At 39.1% G+C, this 24,068-nt stretch overlaps 1 protein-coding gene across 1 annotated transcript in view; it reads right to left on the reverse strand.

Annotated features, from left to right (window-relative positions):
* Positions 1-17,217: 17,217 nt before the first annotated feature.
* The window catches only part of ANXA5 (annexin A5), a 30,564-nt gene continuing 23,713 nt past the window's right edge, over positions 17,218-24,068 (reverse strand). Inside the window, exons 8-12 of the mRNA XM_007172408.3 lie at positions 22,127-22,220; positions 21,151-21,246; positions 19,526-19,584; positions 19,195-19,317; positions 17,218-17,750 (exon numbers count right to left, since the gene is read on the reverse strand). Coding sequence (XP_007172470.1) covers positions 17,691-17,750; positions 19,195-19,317; positions 19,526-19,584; positions 21,151-21,246; positions 22,127-22,220 — 432 coding nt within the window. The 3' untranslated portion in view covers positions 17,218-17,690. The remainder of the gene's footprint in view (positions 17,751-19,194; positions 19,318-19,525; positions 19,585-21,150; positions 21,247-22,126; positions 22,221-24,068) is intronic.

Raw genomic sequence — 24,068 nt, forward strand, 5'->3', positions numbered from 1 at the left:
ATAACTTCCCAGGCAGAAAGAACAAGTCTGGAGGAGAGCCTGAGGTGGTATGTAGCAGAAGCTCTGTGAGCCAAAGGAAGGGTGGTATGAGACGAGCTTGGAGAGACAAGTTGAGGCCAACACGCAGGTCTTTATAAGTAAGGAATTTGTACAGTAAGTTCTGCTATACTACAACATACGCATTTCTAAAAACCACAGAGCTATGCAAAATCCTACAGTAAAAACACAGGGCTCATGGGAAAACAAAGGGCTAAAGGTAAAAGACTCAAAACATTTGCGACACTTTAAAAAATGATAGAAACCTAACATAGCAGCATATTTTTAACAATTAAGTACATAGATACTACAAAAACCATGGCACTTTACCTTTAAAAAGACCTGAAGTTTGCTGGTGGAAGCGGGCGTCCGAAGGGTTGCAGCTCCGAGCTCTTCTGGAGTGACGGAAGGAGGGTTATCTGAAACCCAGGAGGAGCTCTAACACCTGATGTGCACAGGTGTGGCTCACACCCTCAGTGAACTGCGGTGGCTGCTGGGTGTTTGAGGTGCGGGCACGTGTGCCTCATTCACCAGGGGCAGTTCCTGCTTTTCACACATAAGCAAATGCGAAACTTGCGTTATGCTTAAAATTGTTCCTTACACATAGCAGTCACTTCTTCAAAAAAGCATTACAGTAGAACTGACTGTATTTTATTTTAATTGTAGGGGAAGCCATTGGGAGGTTTTTAAATAGTGAAGTGGCATGATGGGATTGTGTTTTAAAAGCTTACCCTGGCTGATCTGTTGCAAATGGATACAGATGGGGTGGGAATGCTGTTTACTGGGTTGGGAAAGGGAGAGGGGCAAGTTGGAGGGAAGTGGTCTAGTGGGAATGACGAGTAGGCAGGTGGATCTATGCTTTCAATCTCGATGGGAAGGTCAGAGCTAGAGATACAACCAGCATCTGGAGAGTATTTATGTAATGAGACTACATGAGATAAGCTAGGAGGGTGGAGGTCTGGGGCCTTTCTCATCACTGCAAGGATGAATTAGAGACCCTATGCGTGTCCACTTTTCTTGTTCTGATTGGGTGTCTAAGGTTTCTATATATGGTCACAGCACCATGACAAAAAAAAAGAGAAAGAAAGAGAGATGGAGGGAGGAAAGGGGAGAGGAGAGGGGAGGGGAGAGGAGGGGAGGGGAGGAGACACCATAAGATCCAGGACTCTGATCTATAATGCACTTATGGAAACCAAGCTGCAGCAAAGGCATAACTACATTACAGTTGGCCCTTGAACAACACAAGTTTAAACTGTGCAGGTCCACTTACATGCAGATTGTTTAAATAGTAAATACTACAGTACTTCATGATCTGGTTGGTTGAATCTGCCCACAAGGCTCCTGAGGAGCCAATTATAAAGTATCTGCAGATTTTCGACTTTGCAGAGGGTTGGCACCCCATCCAGTGCTGTTCAAGGGTCAACTGTATTTGGCAAGAATCCATGCATCTACTACACCTTCCTTCCATTATACATAATTCTTTAACCCATTATTCAGTCTGGGATATTTTGTGGGGTTTTTGGTAGAAAGAGAAGTAAGCACTATTGTAGACTAAATAGGTATATATTTTGCATGTGTGCGTGAACACAGGTGAATTTTTTTTGCTTGAAACTTTCTCATACATTTATCTACTCCTAAAGTGATAACTTTTAAGTGTTTAAAGTTTCTAAAAGAATGAAGAGCCAGTCCCCTCAAGGAATAAGTTGTTAAAATGGACCACTGTCCTCCTCTAGATAAGAGCTTAATAAAATATATAGTAATTTCATAAATGGCATCAGAAAATCTGCTTTGTCACTGATGCTATTGCATTCAAATGGTCACTGGGTTTTTTTTTGTTTGTTTTTGTTTTTTTAAAGTTAATTAATTAATTAATTTATTTTTTATATTTATTTTTGGCTGTGTTGGGTCTTCGTTTCTTTGTGAAGGCTTTCTCTAGTTGCGGTGAGCGGGGGCCACTCTTCATCGTGGTGCGTGGGCCTCTCACTATCGCGGCCTCTCTTGTTGCGGAGCACAGGCTCCAGACGCGCAGGCTCAGTAGTTGTGGCTCACGGGCCCAGTTGCTCCATGGCATGTGGGATCTTCCAGACCAGGGCTCGAACCCGTGTCCCCTGCATTGGCAGGCAGATTCTCAACCACTGCGCCACCAGGGAAGCCCCAAATGGCCACTGTTTTTGACAACAATTACAACCACCAGCCAGATAGGCCTCCTAACCAGGTCATGTGCTAGTACAACATCTGCTCTATCTCCAGTCCTCTGCCTATTACTAGTTTGCATCTCATCAAGAGCAAACTTGCTCTTCTTCCATTCCTGACTCTGGTACTTAAAAAACTTTTAAAAATCTGTTTATTATATTTAATAACTCTTTATCTTAGAATAGTTCTAGAGTTACAAAAATACTGCTAAGATAGTACAGTGTTCTCATATATCCTGCACGGTTTCCCCTTTAATTAATATCTTATATTGGTTTGGTACATGACACAATTAATGAACCAATATCGATATATTATTAAACAGTGTCAATTGTTTATTCAGATCTCCTTAGTATTTACCTACTAACTTTTATCTGTTCCAGGATTCCACCAGGATACTACAGCACCTTTAGTTGCCTTGTCTCCCCAGGGTCCTCTGGACTGTGATAGTTTCTCAAACTTTCTTGACAAATGTGAGGAGTGTTGGTCGGGTATTTTATAGGATACCCATCCACTGCAATCTATCTGATGTTTTTTCTCATGACTGGAGTTACAGATTTTGAGGAGCAAGACCATAGATATAAAATGTCATTTTCATCACATAAAGTTCCTAGAAGACAACAGAAAAAAAGCTCCTTGACATGGGTCTTGGCAATGATTTTTTTGGACACAACACCTAAAGCACAAGCCACAAAATGAAAAATAAACAAGTGGGACTACATCAAACTAAAAGTCTCCTGCATAAGGAAACAATCAACAAAATGAAAAGACAGTAACCTGCAGAATGGGAAAAAAAATTTGCAAACCATATATCTGAAAAGGGGTTAATATCCAAAATATATAAAGAACTCATACAACTCAACAGCACAAAATAATCATCATCATCATCCAGTTAAAATTGGGCAAAGGACCTGAATAGACATTTTTCCAAAGAAGATATACAAAAGGCCAACAGGTACATGGAAATGTGCTCAACATCACTAATCATTAAGGAAATGCAAATCAAAACCACAATAAGATATCACTTCATGCCTGTTAGAATGGCTATCATCAAAAAGACAAGAGATAACGAATGCTGGCAAGGATGTGGAGAAAAGGGAACACTTGTGCAGTGTTGGTGGGCATGTAAATTGGTATAGCCACTATGGAAAACTTCCAGTATGGAAGTTCCTCAAAAAATTAAAAATAGAGCTACTATATGATCCAGCAATTCTACTTCTGGGAATATCTTTAAAGGAAACAAAAACACTAACTCAAAAAGATATCTGCACAACCATGTACATAGCAACATTATTTACAATAGCCAAGACATGGAAACAACCTAAGTGTCCACCAATGGATGGGTGGATATAGAAATTGTGGTATATATGATATTATTCAGCCATAAAAAAGAAGGAAATCCTGCCATTTGCAACAGCATGGATGGACTTTGAGTGCATAATGCTAAGTGAAATAAGTCAGACAAGGAAAGACCAATACTGTATGATCTCACTTATATGTGGAATCTTAAAAAAAATAAGAAAACTCACAGAAGAAAATCAGATTTGTGGTTACCAGAGCAGAGGTGGAGGTGGGGAAGGAAAAATTGGATGAAGGTGGCCAATAGGTACAAACTTTTAGTTAAAGGAAAATGACTACTAGGGACGTAATGTACAACATCATGGCCACAGCTAACCCTGCTGTACGGTATATATGAAAGCTGTTAAGAAAGTAAATCCTAAGAGTTCTCATCACAAGGAAAAAACCATTTTTTTCTTTTTCTCTTTTTTTGTATCTATATGAGATAGTGGATGTTAACTAAACTTATCGTGGTGGTCATTTCACAATATATATAAGTCAAATCATTATGCTATATACACCTTAAACTTATACAGTGCTGTATGTCAATTATATCTCAATAAAACTTGGGGAAAAAATAATACAGTCTCTCTGTTGTACTACCTGTTTGTCTCTTACCAAATGTTTTGTAAACATGCTTATCCTTCTGGGGTGAACTTAGTCCCAGCTCCTATGTCAGAGTCCGTGTACTGCACAGCTGCACACTGCAGCCCACCTCCGGCATTGGAGGTCTGGATCCAGGTTCTGGGTCCTTGAGTCGGCTCATTTCTGCATCATTTACTGGATCTTGTCTGGTAAAATTCTAAGATGTAATACTGTTCACTACTGTTTTTATAGTCTTAACTTACTGCCTCAAAACCATAATGTTCTATTATGTTCATCAGATATTTATCCCCAACTGTCGCTGTTTCTTCCCGTCTTGAACAAGATTTATATCATACACTTAGTTCAGTCAGTACAGCCCTCTATTCAGTTTCTGTGCTTCCTTTTCTTTCTTTCTTATATGACTTATATGCTGTAATCTGGTAGCTGGTCTAAATATTGCAAACCCTATATAACCTTTAACCAAACAAACTCTAACAACTAAGGAGTAACCAGACTCAAAACCAAGGTTGGAGATTCAGTTAACTGATGTTATGTAAGAACAGATTATATAGTTGTCTGGGAGAAATCCTTCCACATTGTCTTACTTCCCAAGTTATGTGTCAGCCTTGTGTATAGATGATTATTCTGTCATTTTTTCTTATACCACTTGATAAATAGCTTTAAATCTTTAGTACATAGTGAGTGATGACATCTTGACATAAAATCATCAATCAGATTTTTTCTGTATTCTGACAAATATATTCCATCACTTTAAAAGCCTATTTTATTATCAAGGAAATAAAAATGAGAGGCAAATGTATGTAGAGAATATGTCTTTCAGCATTCTTAATGAAATATTGGAAACAATTTAATTGTCCTATATAGTTAAATTATGATATAGTCATATGATGGAATTACCATGCAGTTGTTGAAGAAAACATATAGTCAAAGTATATGTATTGACTGCAAGGAAGTTGAAAAGTGAAAAAAAAAGAGTTATGAAACATTTTGGTAAAACTATGATTCCCATTTTGGTAAAACAATGCTTCTGCACTCATAAAAAAATTCAAGAAAGACATTCTTTTTGAACACAACACAAAATATTAATCACAGTTATCACTGAGATTACTAATCACTTTTATATCTTCTGTCATATCCATATTTTCTAATATCTCTACTATGAACATGTTTAATCATGTAACAACATTTTTAACTCTTCTCTGAACTGGTGAACCATCAAATGATAGTGTTTTCATGTCATCTGTGGACTGTAATAGTTTGTATTTTTAATTCTAGTCCCCTCCTTAGTTATAATTTAGTTGCATTGACTTCAAAATTAAGGACTCACATATTTAGGGAAAAAAGAGACAGGTTAAATATATACCATATTTTGTAAAACTATTCACATTGGAAAATATGGTAAATGGCTATTTCAGAAGGAGAGTGTTGTACACTAAAATGTTAAGAGTGGTTTGTTCTGGTTGTTATTATTTTGAGTGACTTTTTTCTTTGCTTCCCTTTCTTTTCTTATTTTTCAAAATATGCTACCCTTAAAAGGTTTTTAAAAGCAGAAGACAAATGAAATGTTATTGGTATTATAATGTGCCATTATTCCATGGAATTCTAAAAATGCTAGCATAAACAGAGTAGCCTGGGACAAGGAGCTTCCCAGCCTGCCCTTTTCCTGCAGGGTATTCAGTTACACACCATTAACTGACTCACAGTAAAAGACTTGATAGTAAAGGCAACTCAATTATAAACCACTTGGTGGCTGCGGGGACCACATCTTAGACCATTGGGGACCACTGAGTGCTCTGCATAGAGTAAGGGCACAGTATTTTTGTTGAAAGAAATAATAAAGACCTCAATAGCCTTACTCAGAAGTTTCAGGAGATTGACATTCACCTGCACCCACCCTTATCAAAAATCACTTATGTATTCATTCTTTCCCCCCTAGTCTTCAACCCACCTCAATTAACTAGAACAGGCATCCAGTCCCCTGTAAGTTGCCCAGTTCCTACCCCTACCTCCACTCTGCCAGTGTCTCCTGTATATCCAGAGCTTCTCTATTCCGCCCAAGACTGACTATCAGAGAAGGCTCAGCCCTCTATCTCCAATATATGATTGGGGTCTGTCTCACTCACACTCCTCAAGCTTTTCCAAACGATAAACCTCTTCTCAAGTTCCAGAATGTAACCTCAACAACCTATAGATATAAATAATTACATAAGTACCGTGATGTCCTGTTCTGCTTCCTACCACACATATTTTTAGGATCAGGCTATTATAAAACATATGCCTCTTCTAGAGAGACTAATAACATGGCACCCCTATAAAACTATATTTCACAAACATTTATTCAGCACGTTTTAGTGGTAGCAGGATTAATGCCAGCAAGGAATAATTTCTGTGAAGCTGCCATTGTTTTCTTAATTTCTTCTTGAGGGAACTGCCTATGTCAATAGGAATAAGACTTAGCAGTATTCTGAAAATAATAACCATATTTTTTTTTATAAAGTGATGAACTTTTTGGCATCCTCTCTAAGAAGTCAGACTTCAGGACCTCCATGAAAAAGGGACAGCTGGCATAAAGAAATAAGATCCTGAAATAAAATGGCAAGACAGGAAAGAAACCAGATAAGAGGGTTGCAGAGAAAGTAAATACTCAATAACACTTATAATTAACTTTGGGAGAAGAAAAGATCAGAATTCACATTATAAAAACTTGAGACCGTGAGGGAAAGGACAAATTTGAGACATGGTCTCAAAGCACAGAGAAAAATGATAAAGAAATGAAAACCAAGGAAAATAGAGAAGAGAGATGTAACCTAAGAATTATATTTTTGTCTCACGAAGAAACTAAAACAATTGGAAAAAAATCAAACCTATAATTAAGCAATCCTCTAAATTTTAAAAAGAGTCTTGGGGTCTCAGATTAAAACAGTTCACCTCATTCCAGGGAAAGCCAACTAAAAGAAATTCATCATTAGGTGCAGCCTGGTATATTTTTTAAATCAAAACAATAAAGAAAAAAAGTCTTATAAACTTCCAGTCTGATGGAGGTAAAAGGAGAAGGGAAAGTAACACAGATTGGTCTCATTTTTAAAAATTTCTTCTACAGTGCTAAATGAAAAAAAGAAACATCTACAGCTTTTGAACAAGAACAAATTTTATAACCAACCAAGTTGCTTTTCATGCAGAAGACAACAAAATGACATTCACAGATATGCACAGATATGAAAGATATTTCACGAACATCCTTGCTCAAAAAACTCATAGAATATATACTGGCCAAGAATAAGTCAAAATAATAAACACTAATATCAGGAAATCATATATAGTAAGATTGATAAGTCCTTTCTGGAATTAAATTCCCAATTCAGGAATTTAGTTGGATTATCTGTACTCAGGAGGATTCTGCCCTCTAGGGGTAAAGCTTGAGTCTCTCTCTGAGTTCCTCTTCATTCATTTATTAAACAAATAATTTGTAAGCACCTCCTTTGTGCCAGACACTGTGTTGGGCTCTAAGAATATAGCAGTAAATCAGATAGTTGTAATCACTTCCTTAAAAAAACCTGCAGTCTAGTGTTTCACTTCTGTTCCATTCTCAGTAGAAAAGATCATTCTTGGGTCACATTCTTCATACTACATTAAGCAAGAATCTCTTCTCATATCTGCTGTCCACTTAAAATAAAAATAGGTGTTATCATGTTCCAGCAATGTTAGGATAGTTAAGTTATTTTATACTTGGGACACTGCCAGAAGAATTATTCTATGAAAGATCTTTGGTTTCCCCTCCACAGAAGCAGAACTGCACAGAGCAAAATAACAGTCATTTTCCTTCCCAGGAAACTCAAATAATGATTTTCTCCCACTTTAAAGATCATATTTAATGAACAGAGTCATTTGAACTTTTTAACTGGAAAAAAATGCAGATATTATTTGTCACAAAACACATTTTCATATTGCCTTACATTCAAGAGTCAGGTTGGTTTTTGTGTTGACTATACCTTAAAATTAACTCTTATAGCAACTAAGTACATGAAAATGTTATGGAGTTTATAGAGGGCCTTAACTGACCTTGGTTTCAGCAGGAAGGGCAACCAGTTGGACAAGGACGAGTTCAAAGAGGTGGCCCCTTCAGGGAAGATGGGGCAGCAGCTTGCGGCTGGATTTCCAGGAGAAGGCAAGGGGCCCAGCGAGGCAGATGGAACATAGTACCAGGGCATCTGAAACGGTGACTGGGGCCTGCCAGCCACCATCGCCCTGGAGATGTGCTACACCGTGGCCGACTCACAAGACTGCCAACAGGCGAGAGAAGAGGCTGACACAAGACAAGGTTGCTAGAAAAGGAATGAAGCAGAAGTGAAGTCCTGGGAGCCTGGGGCAGAAGAAGTGGTGTCTTCAGACAAATCTGGGACCCAGAGATCCGCGGTAGGAATCCCGCCCACAGCCCAGCAGGGCAACTGGTGACCATCCTCCGTGAGGGAGGTAGGGAGGTAGTTTAGAGACCGTCTTCTTTGTCAACCTGATTGGCGCATTAGGAACGGGGTCAAGGCTTCTGGAAAGGAGACGCACTGGTGGTGCAGAGGGAAATAGGAGAGCAAGGGCACGGGAAATAGGCAGGACTTGCAGAAGAGGCTCTAACCAGCACGGGCGCTGACAAAGTCATTTCAGGACATGCAGTTCTAGGTGGCAGTCTGAGTAGTTATGAACTTTGGACTCTAAGAATGAGAATCAAGGCGTTAAAAATCTCACAAAAGAAAGAATGGGGTGGGGAAGCCATCAGCACAAGAGAAATGTCATCAAATTTCTGGGAAATGAAAGAAGGGAAGGACAAGTGTTGTCTGATGAAGCCCTAACCAAAAATACACAGAAAAGAGGCTGCACACAATGAGAAAGACAGACTGCCCCACGGCACCCCAGAAAAGATTGTGCCTCACAAATATCAAGTAGCATGGAGGTGAGAATGGCATGCAGGACCTAAAACAGAAGAATTAATTGAAAATCTGTATATGAAACAAGGCACATACGCACACAATACCCTGGAGCTCAGAACCCCTCTCACCAACTCTTTACCCCTACCCCCAGCCACAAAACAAGAAAGGAAGGAAAGAAGGAAAGGACGGGGGGAGGGAGGAAGGAAACAGAGAGGAGAGGAGAGGGGAGAGGAGGAGAGGAGGGGAGAAGAGGGGGGAAGGGAAGGGAGGCGGGGAGGGGAGGGAAGGGGAGATCTTTTAAAAAGATTGCAGGGCACGTCTAAGCAGAACCAGGTCGGATAGTGAGTATGGCCACCCTCAGAGCCAAGCCACGCACATGCTGATATTTGGAGGTGCCCAGTAGGCAGCAGGTCTAGAGAGAAATCAGTCCAATCAAAGGATGGGGGCTCCAGGAAACAAATCCCAGGAGGAAAAATGTGGGGAAGGTGCCGTAGAGTTCCCACAATGCTTGGATATTATAGACACTTAAGAAACAATAAAGGCAGATATCATGACGTTGGAAGATAAAAATATACCAGGAGGTGTCAGTTTATTTATCTCTTGTAAAAATAAAATACAGTGTGTGTGTGTGAAAAAAAAAAAAAGTATACCAGGAGGGAAATAAAATCATAGAACACAGCTAGGTTAGAGATTAGTCAATAATCTGAACTTTTCCATTTCAAATTGTAGGATCAATATACTGACAAAAGACTTAACTGGGACCATAGACCAGAGTGTTTATAGGATTAATCCTGACCATTTACAAAGCAAAATTACAGTTGACAAGAGTTGGAAGATGAAAAGGGGAGAGGAGAGGTGAAGTGTCTCTAGTACCCTTACCTTCCAAATGAGGGTTCTAGAGATTCTTTGACAGTTGTGGGGACAAAAAATGAAAATGTAAATATATTGTTTAAAGGTACATAGGTAACCTGAGAGGAACTAAGAAGAGCAACATATGAACACTGAGAGGAGGGAGAAGAGAAGATGAAAGGAAAGTGGGGTAGATGAGCTTGATCACCACCTATTACAGCACAGAACCAATAGAAAACCTTGAAATGAATAAATGAGGAAAGAGTAGTATGTATACATAGTAGTATTACAAGTATTACATACAAATATATATTTGATGGATGAAACTTCCTGGAAAAACTTAAATGGAAAATGATAAAAATGTTTAAGTCTTTAAGGCTATTTAAGGCTTTTGACACCCACCCCAATGAGGAATGGAACAGGCTGGGAAGTGAGAGGATAAGGACTTCTTCTTTTCCTTATACTTCCACATTTTTTTGACTTTTTTACCTGGTGCACTTATTGCTTTGATAAAAAATAAAGAAATGTTTCTTTAATAAAAAGAAGTCAAACATATTGTATGTGTATAACTGATTCACTTTGTTATAAAGCAGAAGCTAACACACCATTGTAAGGCAATTATACTTCAATAAAGATGTTTAAAAAATAAATAAATAAATAAAAAGAAGTCATTTGTGTAGTAATAAGTTAGTTCTAGAAATAGGGGAGTAGCAGGAATGGAAAGGAGGGGGCAGATGTGATAGACATAATGAAGGAAGAATTATTTGGACTTGATTGATAATTAGTTTAACATGAAAGACACAGAAAGGGAGGATATAAAAATAGTCCCAAAGTTTTGAGACTGAATAATTAGAAGAATTTTAGAGCTACTATCCAAAACAGGGAATTTGGGAGGGCAAACTTGTCTGTGGGATGTGTGATGAATATAGCTTTAGACATTTGTGTATGAAAAGACAACGGTTTAAAAAAGTGAATTTAAATTTTTAAAATATTCCTTCATTTCAAGTATCAAAACCCAGAAGACAAATTCATTCTGCAGAAGGGGATTTTTTTTCTCTATGTGCACCTCTGGCTGTATCTTTAAATGCTGTCAGGTTGAAAAATGAAGAGAAATATACATCATCCATGGAAAATATCCAAAGACTTTACAGGGGAAGGTGACGTGCTCCGTGCTCCATTGCAGGGTTGGGAGCAGGAGAGCAGGTGGGACTTAACTACCAAACATCTCAGGGGGAAAAGACAAACCAGTGCTTCAGAAAACACTGAACATCCTCAACCAGGGAAAACAAGATGATTCTAAGCCACCAAGTGACAGATGAGTAACCAAGTAGGGAATTAAATTTTAAATTCACTCTTTGTCTGAGTGTTGGGGTGAGGAAGATTGTGCAGGAACACCCTCTGCTGCTGAAAAATCAACAAGTTCAGTTAAGTAGAAGTGCAGTTTTATGTGATGGAAGTAAATTTATGCCAACAGCACCACCCACTGTCACAAGATAGACTGCCACAGACTTGGTGGGAGATTCTTCAAAGCGCATGCGTACATACACATGTTCAAGGCAGGAAAAACAGCCTCAGAGGTTTTTGATCATTAAGTATACATTCAAAATCCAGTTATAAAATGTTTTTCCCCATTTATGTCAGCTAAATTAACTAAGGGTATATATTATTTGGAAGTTTCACTTATACCTAGGATGTAGAGCATCATTCCTACTCTAATAAAGGGAAAATACTGTGTATGCCACAAAAACATTTTTTGGAAACCATCTGTGGTTAGCAGAAAAATGCCCCCATTCCCACTCCAAAAAAAAAAAAAAAATCCATGTCTTAATCCCGGGAATCTGTGAGTACATGACTTCATATGGCTAAAAGGTATTTGCAGATGTGACTTTGAAATGGAAGGAGCCCCTGGACTACCCAGGCAAGACCAGTGTAAACAACAAAGGTCCTTAAAAAAGTCGGAGACAGAGAAGATGTGAGGTCAGAAAGCAGAAATTGCAGTGAATTAATTGTTGGCTTTGGAGATGCAGGAAGGGCCCAAGAGCTAGGGAATCCAGGCATCCTGTAGAAGCTGGAATAGACAAGGAGCTGGGTTCTCCTCTAGAGCCTCCAGATTGGAGCACAATCCTGCCAATGCCTTTATTTTAGCCCAGTGAGAATGCTTTTGAATTTCCAACCCCTTGAAATGTCAGATAATAATTTGTGTTATTTTAAGCCACTGAGTTTGTGATGAATACGTGATGTCTATATATTAAAAATCAGATAGTGGCACTCCCCTGGCGGTCCAGTGGTTAAGACTCCACGCTTCCAATGCAGGGGGCACCGGTTCAGTCTCCCTGGTTGGGGAACTAAGATCCTGCATGCCACACGGCATGGCCAAAAAAATAAAAATAAAAAAAATAAAAATCAGATAGATAGATATTTGAATTTGTAGTTTAAAAGTTTCCAAAAAAAAAAGCTCATGACAGGCTTCACTGGAAAATGTACCAAACATACAAGGAAATTTTTCATACCAGTTCTACACAGACTTGCACAAGATAGAATAGAAATACTTCCCAACTCATTTTATGACAGTAGCATTACTCTGATACCAAAACTAGACAAAAACATATTTCAGTAAAAGAAAACTGCAGACCAGTGTCTCTCATGAACATAGAAACAAAAATTCTCAAAAATATATTAGCAAAACCAATCCAGTAATATAGAAAAGTGATAAAGCATTATGACAAAGTGCAGTTCATCCTGGGAATGCAAGATTGTTCAAGATTTGAAAATCAGTTGATGTAATTCACCTTATCAATAGAAAAAGAAGAAAAACCAAGAGTCTGGTTCAAGATGGCAACATAGGAGGATCCTGAATTTACCCTCTCTAACAGACACACCAAATCTACAGCTACACAGGGAACAATTTCCTCTGTAGGGTTAAAAGAAAAACACACCTAGCTGAGTGACTCCTACACATCAAAGAAATGAGGAAAAACCCCACAGTGAAGCAGGTAGGAGAGGCTGAGACACAATCTCACCATAAACCCCACCCCAGAGCGACACCCCACAATGGGGACGGAACTCAAAACCCCAAGCTTCTCCCTGAGGAACTAAGGGTTTGAACCATATACCAGGCACACCGATTTTTAACACCTACCCCTAACAAACCCTCAAAATATCTGGCTTTTGAAAACCAAGAGGGCTCATATCCATGAGACCGACAAGACTACAGCAAACTGAGAAACAGTTCTTAACAGGCTGGCACAGATCACCCACCCAGAGCCCAGCACAGAGGCAGCCAACTGAAAAGTGCCCACACTTTCTGTGAAAGAGACTTGTGTGAATATCTTAAAGTGTCAGCCTGAGGGGCAGGCATCTAACTGAACACACCTCTAAAGGCCGCCTGAAATATTCTCCAAAGATAGAGGCCAGCACGCACCATATCTCGCTCTCCCTGTGCCTCGCTCCAGGCCACTGGTATCTCCAGAAAAGAGCTTACACACTCATCTGGTGCTCCAAGTCTTGCGGCTGCTGCCCAGATGTGTCCACATCTAAATCGCCTGCTCTGGCGGCCAGCACAGCTCACACTCACAGGTCCCGTGGAACTGTAACAAATGGAGAAAGAGCTCCTAACTGGCTACCCCCAGCGCACAGCAGATGCAAAAGACTGAGGCACCCAGTCTCTCTGTGAAAGAGGCCTGTTATACCTTCCTGGCTGCATCCTGAGGGGCAGGTTTCTAATTGAACACTCAGCTTAGGGCTAACTGTAATTCTCTCCAGACACCCTGGAGGGCAGGCACTATCTTCGTGCTCTCCCTCTGCAACGCTCCAGGTTACCGGTATCTCCCATAGGGGAGCTTGGGCACATATCTGGTGCCCCAGTTTTTAGTCTGGTGCCCTGGTTTTTGTGGTTGCCGCCCAGGGGACACCCCTTGATCCCTTGGCTCTGGTGGTCAGCGCTGCTTGCCTTCCTGAGGCTGTAACAAATGTGGGGATAGTTCTTGGCAGACTGCCACTCTCAGGGCACTTCACAGACAGCAGACAAAAACACACCCCCAGTCTTTCTGTGTAAGAGACCTATTTGCTTATCTTGGAGCTTTGATAAGAGGGCAGGCTTCTGGTTTGGCACAATTATAGGGACCTGTAGAGGTGCTCTCTGGGGAAGGATGCCCATGGGTGCCACCTTTGCACACTCACTCTGCCTCGCTCCAGACTGCCAGTCTCCCCCAGGAAGGAGCTGGTGCACTTGTATGATGCAACAGTTTTTGCAGCTACTGCTCAGGAGACATCTCGTGGTTACCTGGCTCTGGTGGCCAGCGGGGCTTGCACTCATATGTCCCACAGGACTCTTACAAACAAATAATCCTTGACTGGTTACCCCTACTCAGGGCACAGCACAGAGACAGCAGACTGAAAGGAAGAAGTAAAACTGTCATTTTTTGCAGATGACATGATACTAAAGAGAAAACCCTAAAGACTCCACCAAAAAACTGCTAGAATAAATGAATTCAGTAAAGTTACAGGATAAAAAAAATAATATACATAAACCTGTTGCACTTCTATACACTTATAACAAACAATCAGGAAGAGAAATTAAGAAAACAATTCCATTTACTATTGCATCAAGAAGAATAAAATACTTAGGGATAAATTTAACCAAGGAGGTGAAAAACCTCTACACTGAAAACTACAAGACATTGATGAAAGAAATTCAAGAAGACACAATAAATGGAAAGATATTCCATGTTCATAGATTAGAATAATTAATATTGTTAAAATGTCCATATTACCCAAAGCAATCCACAGATTCAATGCAATCCCTATCAAAATTTCAATGGTATTTTTCACAGAAATAGAACAAACAATCCTAAAATTTGTATGTAACCACAAAAGACGCCGAATGGCCAAAGCAATCTGGAGAAAGAAAAACAAAGTTGGAGGCAACATGCTTTCTGATTTCAAACTATATTACACAGTTACAGTAACCAAAACAGTCCGGTATTGGCATAAAAACAGACACATAGATCAACACAATAGAATCGAGACCAGAAATAAACCTAGGGATATATGGTCAATTAATGTTTTGACAAAGGAGCCAAGAATATACAACGGGAAAAGAACAGTCTCTCCAATAAATAGTGCTGGGAAATTTACAGCCACATGTAAAAAAATGAAACTGGACCACTAAACTACACCATACACAAAAATTAACTCAGAACGGATTAAAGATTTGAATGTAAGACCTGAAACCACAAAACTCCTAGAAGAAAACATAGGTGGTCAGCTCCTTGACATCAGTCTTGGTGATGATTTTTTGGACACCAAAAGCAAAAGCAACAATAGCAAATATAAACATGTGGGGTTACATCAATCTAAAAGCTTCTGCACAGCAAAGGAAACCATCAACAAAATTAAAAGGCAACTTACAGAATGGGAGAAAATATTTGCAAATCATACGTCTGATAAGGCGTTAATATCCAAAATATATAAAGAATTCAAATAATAATAACAAAAAATAATCCAATGAAAAAATGGGCAGAGGGTCTGAATAGACATTTTCCTATAAAAGACATATGGATGGCCAAAACAGGTACATGATAAGGTGCTCAACATCACTAATCAGTAAAATGTAAATCAAAACCACAATGAGATGTCATCTTGCCCCTGTTAGAATGGCTATTATGAAAACGACAAGAAATAACAAATGTTGACGAGAATGTGGAGAAAAGGGAACCCTTGTGTACTGTTGGTGGGAATGTAAATTTGTACAGCCCCCATGGAAAATAGCATGGAGGGTCCTCAAAAAGTTAAAAATAAACTACCATATGATCCAGCAGTTCCACTCCTAGGTACTTATCCAAAGAAAATGAGAACACTAACTCAAAAAGATATATGCACCCCCATGTTCATTATTTACAGTAGTCAAGATATAGAAGCAACCTAAGTATCCATCAATGAATGAATGGACAAAGAAAAAGTGATAGCTACACACACACACACACACACAAAGAGCAGAATATTATTCATCCGTAAAAATGAACGTCTTGTCATTTGGGACAACGTGGATGGATCTTGAGGGAATTATGCTCAGTGAAGTAAGTCAGAGAGAGACAAATACTGCACGATCTCATTTACATGTAACAAACATGTAACATTTACATGTTGCAAACAAACAAATACTATTAGAAAAAGAGGTCAGACTTGTGGTTCTCAGAAGCAGGGGTGAGGAGTGGGGAATTGGAAGAAAGTGGACAAAAGGTACAAACTTCCAGTTATGAGATAAGTAAGTCCTGGGGATGTAACGTTCAACGTAACTATAGCTAACACTGCTGTCTGGCCTTTTGGAACTTGTTAGGAGAGAACCCTAAGAGTTCTCATCACCAGGAGAAACATTTTCTTCTTTCTTTTTTTTAATTTATACGAGATGACAGATATTAGCTAAACTTACTGTGATAATCATTTTTCAATATACGTAAGTCAAGCCATTATGCTGTACGCCTTAAACCTATCAGTGTTGTATGTCAATTATATCTCAGTATGCGGGGTTGGGTGCAGTAGAGGCAGTTGATTCTCAACTTGGCTCTGCATTAGAATTGCCTATGGAGCTTTTGAAAAAAAAAATAGCATGTCATATATACATACACATAATTTTCAAAGCTCTCATGGTTATTCTGATGACCAGCCAAGCTTGTGAAAAGAACAATATCACTAATTAAGAGTTTTCAGTAGAGAGTAGTCCATTTATTAAAATGTCTTATTAATAGCAATCACTTGCTTTTAAAAAAACACATTTATAAGGGAGTAAGTGAAAAAAGGAAATTGACACCAATTCAAGAAGCAGTTTGAAAGCAGAAAACTGAAAGGTAAATATTAGAAGAGAGAAAGAAGCCGCTTCTCTCTTTTTGCCTCTATATTGCCTGCTTTTTTATCTCAAAGAAGGTAGTAGATGAAAACAGGAAAAACAAGTTGATAATAGTAAAGTGAAAAGTAACACTCTGAAATTTTAGGTTAAGTTTTAAAATCAGCATTTCTACTAAGCAACTAGCATAAGCATTGCTTTAATTGATGCCCACATAAACATGCCACCAATAAATCAGAGACCCCCTTCAACTCTTCCCTCATTCCACACTGCACAGCCAATTCATTTTGCATGTTGTATTTCAAGCTTTTCACCCAAAAGCCAACTATAAATTCAGTTGTCAACTGACAACACTGTCAACTGACTAGCTTGAAAAAACATATCATTGTTAAGTAGGTAAATTAAATAAGTTTTCTTTAGACATACACCCACACGTAATTCAGGAGGAAGGTAATGTTTATTATTCATTAATCCTTTGAATGCAACCACCATAATTTTTTCAGGTTTAATTTAGTAGCAAACTTGATTAATAACATTTCCAGGAGTTCACAATTTCAAGGCTAAGGTTCCGGTTAAGGTAATGCGGTTATAAATTTAATATAAATGAAGTTTTTAAAAAAGGCTGAAAGCAGTCTGACCTCTTAAAGGAAAATATAAATGATCCAGAGTTTTAGTCTTAGTAACATAAGTACACTTCAGGACTATGACAGTGAAAGAGAAGGATTTTAAGTGAAGATCAGAAAGGAGCACCGCTATTTTCTTCTACAACATATATGTTTTGGTCATAGCATGCTAGCGTGAATAAGGCCACGGTGCCAGGCTCTGGCGTGCAGGAAGTGCAGTGAGATGCACTGCAGGAAGGCAGTGGTGACGGCGGCAGGCACGGTGCGGGGTCTCTCCCCAGGCACACATCAGTCATCTTCTCCACAGAGCAGCAGGAGGGCTTTCTTATAGTCCCCAGACGTGTCCCCCTGAAACCCAAATGTACTCCGTTAACCCCCATGACTCACAGAAGCCGCAGAGAATAAAAAACCAAGACATATCTGGCAGCAGATTTTATTCACATGACGTTTCTCCCAAGTGGGTAATCTCTCTGTGAGTGCCTTTCACATCAGGAATGTTTTACAGAGAATTTCCTACTGATGCAACTGATGTTTAACTTTCTAATTTTACCCCTTAAAAGCACAGTTCTACCTAAGACAGTGAAGTACGTTCTTCCCTCTAGTAACACAGAGAGCAGGGAAGCTTTTACAACCATGTTCAAGTCAAGGTTTCTAAACAAACTCTAGGTCTCTCATCACAGCGGTCCCCAACCTTTTTGGCACCAGGGACCGTTTTCATGGAAGACAATTTTCCAAGGACCTGGGGGGCAGGGGATGGTTTCGGGATGATTCAAGGGCATTACATTTATTGTGCACTTTATTTCTATTATGATTACATCAGCTCCAACTCAGATCATCAGGCATTACATCCCGGGAGGTGGGGACCCCTGTCCTATCACAGAGCATATGGCTGGCTATGGGGGGCAATGCTGGGACTGCCTGTGTTATGGCTTTGCCTCGAAGACGGAAGGGTAAGGTACACGTGGCCTCTGCTTGTGTCATGCACAGATGTGTGGGATAAGTTAACGTTTCAAGCTATGAGTCACTGGGAGAACCCTCTAGTACCCTTCAGCCCAGCACACCACGCACACACAAAGTTCAACACTTTCTCCACTGAGATGCTGCTTTGCACACAGCCCACATTCCCCTTTATCAAAGAGAAAGACCACGACAGAGAGACAAAAAAAGATAGACAGAAAGACAGACAGAGACAGGAAGGAAGGAGGGAAGGATGGAAAGGAGGGAGGGAGGGAGGGAGGAAAAGAAAGAATGAGGAAGTCAAAAGGCCTTAAGCCAAATTTAATTACAGGCCACAGTGTCCCTTGCTTTTAAAAGGATGAAAATGACAGTAATACTTAAGCTGTTTACTTACTCCTGATATGACCTGGTGGGTTCTTTCCTGAACTATGAACCAATACCAGAGATAAGGGGATAACAGACAACAAAGAAAGGAAAGACCGATATGAAAGAAAGGAGAAACTAATAAAGACAGCTGGAACTGATAAAAGACAGGAAGAACAAACGTATTATTATCGTGGACAAGACTGGGTTCAGTGAGTCGTCTGTCACCACTACTAAATAACGCGTCTAAGCTCACCAGGAGCCTCGGCCTCACCGAGAGCCGATCTTTCACTCAGGAGCCATCACCCGTACTTCAGGGGACATTACGCCAAACTTTGTAACTCACAGCTCTAAGCACATCCCTAAAATTCTAAACTTAACACAGGAATGAGGCTCTCCCACCCATGTCTTGCAAGCTATGCACTGGTCTGCTGTGGATTTCTAAACATAATTTAAAGAAAGGTTCTACTACCTTAATCATGGAATAAAGAGAGGTGGCAAAATTCTTCCTAAACTCCTTCTTAATGTTACACAGATCGATCTCACTTCTGGAAACCACAACTCTGATAAGGGTATGATCATCTGTCCCAGCTCCCTTTAAAAAAGAACAAAAGAGAGGCACAGTGTTTAAAAATGTCAATTATAGCATCAAACTCCCCTGAGTTGGGGTGAGTCAATAAAGTAAAACAATTTAGTAGAACTGAACTACCTGTTTTAAGGAGGAAAAAACCCTCAAAGTCTATCATCTAAAACATACTAGAGAGATAAATTAATTAGATAGAAGATTCAAGGCATGCACTTACCTTCATAGCATAGTAGAGGGTTTCTGCAAGGTAGGCAGGTATACTGCGAATGGATTTCACTATGAAAATAAGTAATATAATGGTCAAACGCTATTCTGATGTGAAAAGGATAAAGTAATTAGAATCAAAGCTGCCTTACGCTTATAGCTCTACTTAAATACAGTACGAAAGTAACACAGGCTCAAGAGCTGCTCATTTGCAAGCTGCTCTGATCTCCTGACTACAGAGAATCTCCATAGATACCGGCTTGAGTTTTCCTTAGAGTTCTGAGTTCTACACAGAAAGGCATGTCGGACAGGGGTTGCAAGTTTTTCAGTGCCCCTTTCTTCTATGAGCACCTTTTTGCTGTAACAGTTTTGGCAGCCTGGGCTGTTAAGCCACAACCTTCTTCATCCCCAGTAAATTATACAAACCTCCTGGGAGTTTTCATTCCAATATATTCAAGCAAATAATGCAAATTACTGCCCCATCTAATCTGACAAACCTTAGACTATCTGTCTGGAACCTTAATATAGGTATTCCCTCCGTATTCTATTGCTATAACATCCACGGTTCACACAGAGCAGCATGAGACTCACCCATTTTGGTAGAAACATCCAGATGAACTGGTAACAGAAAAAAGTGTCTTCCCTGAACACGCACCTGTCTACTGTGTGTTAGGGCTCCTCAGAACTCAGCCTGCTCAGCTTCAGAAACTATCATAAAAATTCCTTAATATGCAAAAATAACAAATCCTTGGTTGGGGGTTGTGTGTTCTTTTCCAGTGCTTACGAAAACAGCCACCAGTAACTAAAACTGTCATAACTTTTATGTGTATTCTATTATGAAGGAGCCATCTAAAAGATTTCTATTAAAATTCATTAACTGTGGACTCAAAGGAAAGGCTACTGTTAGTGCTGGTTCATGCACACATTTAGCTTATTCTCCAGAAGACGGAGAGCACAAAAACTTCAGCTCAACACCAAATACTCAGAACAAACAGCAGACAGAGGTTCACTCCAAACCCATATGAAAACTGGGACCACAGGGAACTCACAAACTAATGCTCCCTGGAATTTGGTGAGTACATAATATGACAATAAACTGCACAAACTCGTTTCTCCAATTTTTCCAGGTTATTCTGAATATTTAGCTAAAATAAAATTCTAAACTATTTACTCAGAAAAATAACCGCTATCACACATCTTCCATTATATCAAAGATACTTATTCTAAATCAGATTCCAATTTCTCAGTCTGCTTCAAAACTGTGAGGATGGTATTCTAAAGAAAAATAAAATTCCACAGATATCAGAAGTAACATTTACAAGCCTCTGAGATAACAATGCCCACATTTCAGGTTCACAATGAAACAGTAATACTTTTAATGCAGCTTCAAAATGATGTTTAAACAATTCTCTTAATGTTTCCATAAGATTAAATGAAATAACCAGATATTTCACGTATTTGCAACATCAAGACAGATTTTGAATTGGAAATTTAGGAGTTTGCTTCACCCAAATATCATGATAAGCTCTTTTTTTATAAAGAAATAGGTGGTTATTTTCAGATACAGCTTCAACTGAATAAAATACTTTAACTCTTAACACCATGAATATTATATATATACATTATAAAATTACCTACCGACAGCAAGGAGCAGTTGTTCCAAATTACCAGAAGTCTCTCGGTCAATGGTTTCTTCAATTTGAAATCCTGATATAGTCATGTATTTGTCAAACACTAGAAAACAGGAAAATAATTTCTTAATCACATAAGAATCACTCTTTCCAGAAAGATACTTCGTCTAACCAGGTACTGTCCTACCAAACACAAATCTCCCCTTTCTCCTTGCTGACAGACCTTGATTTTGTTTAGAGCCTCAACGTGCCAAGCCCGAAACAATGGATTATAAATGTTCTGTGTTCACTCATTTCCCAGCCCCTCCTTACTGGTTATAACCAATGACATCTAAAGGGAAATCTGTGGGAAAGGATTCTGAAAAATCTTTCTCTTCCCTTATTAAAAGTAATAGACAGATATGGTGAGTTTACCCCTTTCTTTTCTTCTTGCTGTGAAAATGGTTGGTATGTTTGGAGCAACAGCAGTCCGAAGATGAGAAAGAGAACCAAAGCACTAAGGACAGCGGAGAAGAAAAACAGAAAGAGCCTACGTCCTGCCAAATCAGCCAAGGAATCTTACCTACAGAAAGCCCAATGTTAAAGCCACTATTAGTAGGGTTTTCTGTCACTTGCCAGTGAACTTATTCCCACTTGATGCCACAAGTACTGATGAATACCCAGAAGTGAGCTCTTAGGTACCACTATCTAAGAGGAAATACTTGTAGTGAGCTATAGCTCAGTGATTTGTCACTATGAGTAACAATCTAGAGGCCTATCTCCCTCATCACCCTGATAGCAAAGAGTGGACTAAGGATCTCTAAGTTTTGTAAAAGCTACAATAGTAGCAGAGAATTATGAGATTTCTCAAGGTCACCAAAAGGAAGAAATTTAAAAACTGATCCATTCAGTAAGAGCCTGTTATGCAGCAGGTATTTGGCATACTGACTCTTGTACTTTCAAAATTAATCAAAGTACCTGTATCATACATTTTTATCACTCACCCCTTCTCAAATGAGACACGCTTCGTGTTCCAAAGATAGTAATAAACTTTTCTTCATCTGTTCCCCATTTAAGTTCTCCAGCCTGAAACAAAGCCTGTGAAAATTTCAACCTCAGTTAATAAATTGTTCTCCCATCTCATTTCCAGGTTCTTAATCACACTTGTGTTTTATTCCCTGAATATTAATTTGCCTGATTCATCACCTTATATTTTTCAATTCTGATGTTTCCTACTCTGAAACTCAGCTCACTAAGTTTGGGGCTACTTGGGAGCTTGCCACTAAACTGTGTCAAAGCAATAAAGCAGAGCAATGGTGCCAGGTTAAATGTTCCCAAAATGTCTACCGTGACTTCCAATCATTCAGGAGCAATGATATGGTTGGTGGAAAGTTCTGATTATCTCACTGCTGATACATCCATTTACAGACTGGGAAAGTTTAACTAGGAGCTAAGGGGTCTGTGTTTTCTGTTTTGCTTGCTCTGTAGCTGTTCAGTAATACATGATAAAACTCCATATTCTCTCTTTACAACTGAAATTTAACCAATGCTAGCTACAAAAAGTTTTCCCATTTGTAAGAGATCACAACGAATCTTTTAAACACTGTGAGTATAGCACAGTGCCTGGCATACAGCAGGCACTTAACATATACTTGTTGAATAGTTTGAGTGTCTACATTTACTTTTTTACATGGAAAAGAATACATGTTTTCCAATGTCCGTATCATTGCTGAAAAAATTATATACAAACATCATCATTAAATCTGAGTCCACTTATTGGGTTGTAGATTATTTATTAAAACCCAAAGAATCAATCTTTAAACTGTCTATACTACCCTTTTAATCGTTTCAAGGTAAGTACACCTATTAAAGCAAGCCAAATGCAATCTGCTGAGACGACTACTCGGAGCTGCCTTTATGGCCACAAGTGGCAAAACAAATGATACGAGGTGATCAAACCACGTGTTTGGATGTAGAAATTTTGATCACAGTATGTTTAAGAATGTAGACTACGCTACTACAGATCTATTTTGTATTACACTTCCAGAGAATCATCTTTACACTCAATTTTGAAATTAATTTATTTTAATGATAAAAATAAACAACATCAATCCTGGTCACGTGAGCATGCGCTTCAAAACTAAAAAGAGTGTTACTACGAAAGTCATGCAAGTATCTAAACCTTACAACTATATCAGGGTGCTGTAGACCTCTCTTAAGATAACTTTTTTAATCTAATTACAAAAATTACACATGTTCCTTGATAAATTTTATAAAACAGAGACAAAACATAAATAAGGAAATTTAAATTACCAGGAATATCAACATCCCAAAGATACTGGCTACTACCCCTAGTATGTTCTCCACATACGGATAAGAGATACATATACATTAACGCCTAAAAGTGGTGAAGGGCTTATCCTGTACAATACCGCAAGCACTGCTGAAGCCTCCTTTCTTATCAGTTGTTCTATATTTCTAGGGATGTTCTCTAGTAGCTGTAGCAGTTGTATGGAAAAACCTGGTGAGATGGCTATTTTTAACTATAATCTCTTAATTTTCTTGGAAGAATTACGTTTGGGATCATTACCTAGTCTAAAGCTACTACTAACTAAATCATATGCAATAATAATGACGGTATCATCATATAGACCAATATTTAAAAGTTTTTTGTTTCGTCTTGTCTTAACGTCAGGGTTAAATGAGGATGCCCAGTATCCACGGAGCTCTTCTGGATGAGGGACCCTCACACCTCCCCACCCGCCCCCTTCCCTCAGAGGGGGCTTGACAGTTTAGCCCAAGCAGTTTGATAACCTCTGGTTCAGTGCAAAGTACTGAAGTTTTGGAATCAAACTAGAACTGGTCGTGTCCTATCTGTGAGTCTTAGATGAGTTACTTAATCTCTTCCTGAGCCTCAGCGTCTGCACCTACACAGTAGGAATAATA

Source organism: Balaenoptera acutorostrata, chromosome 5 (genome assembly GCF_949987535.1).
Source record: "Balaenoptera acutorostrata chromosome 5, mBalAcu1.1, whole genome shotgun sequence".
NCBI classification, from domain to species: Eukaryota; Metazoa; Chordata; class Mammalia; order Artiodactyla; family Balaenopteridae; genus Balaenoptera; species Balaenoptera acutorostrata.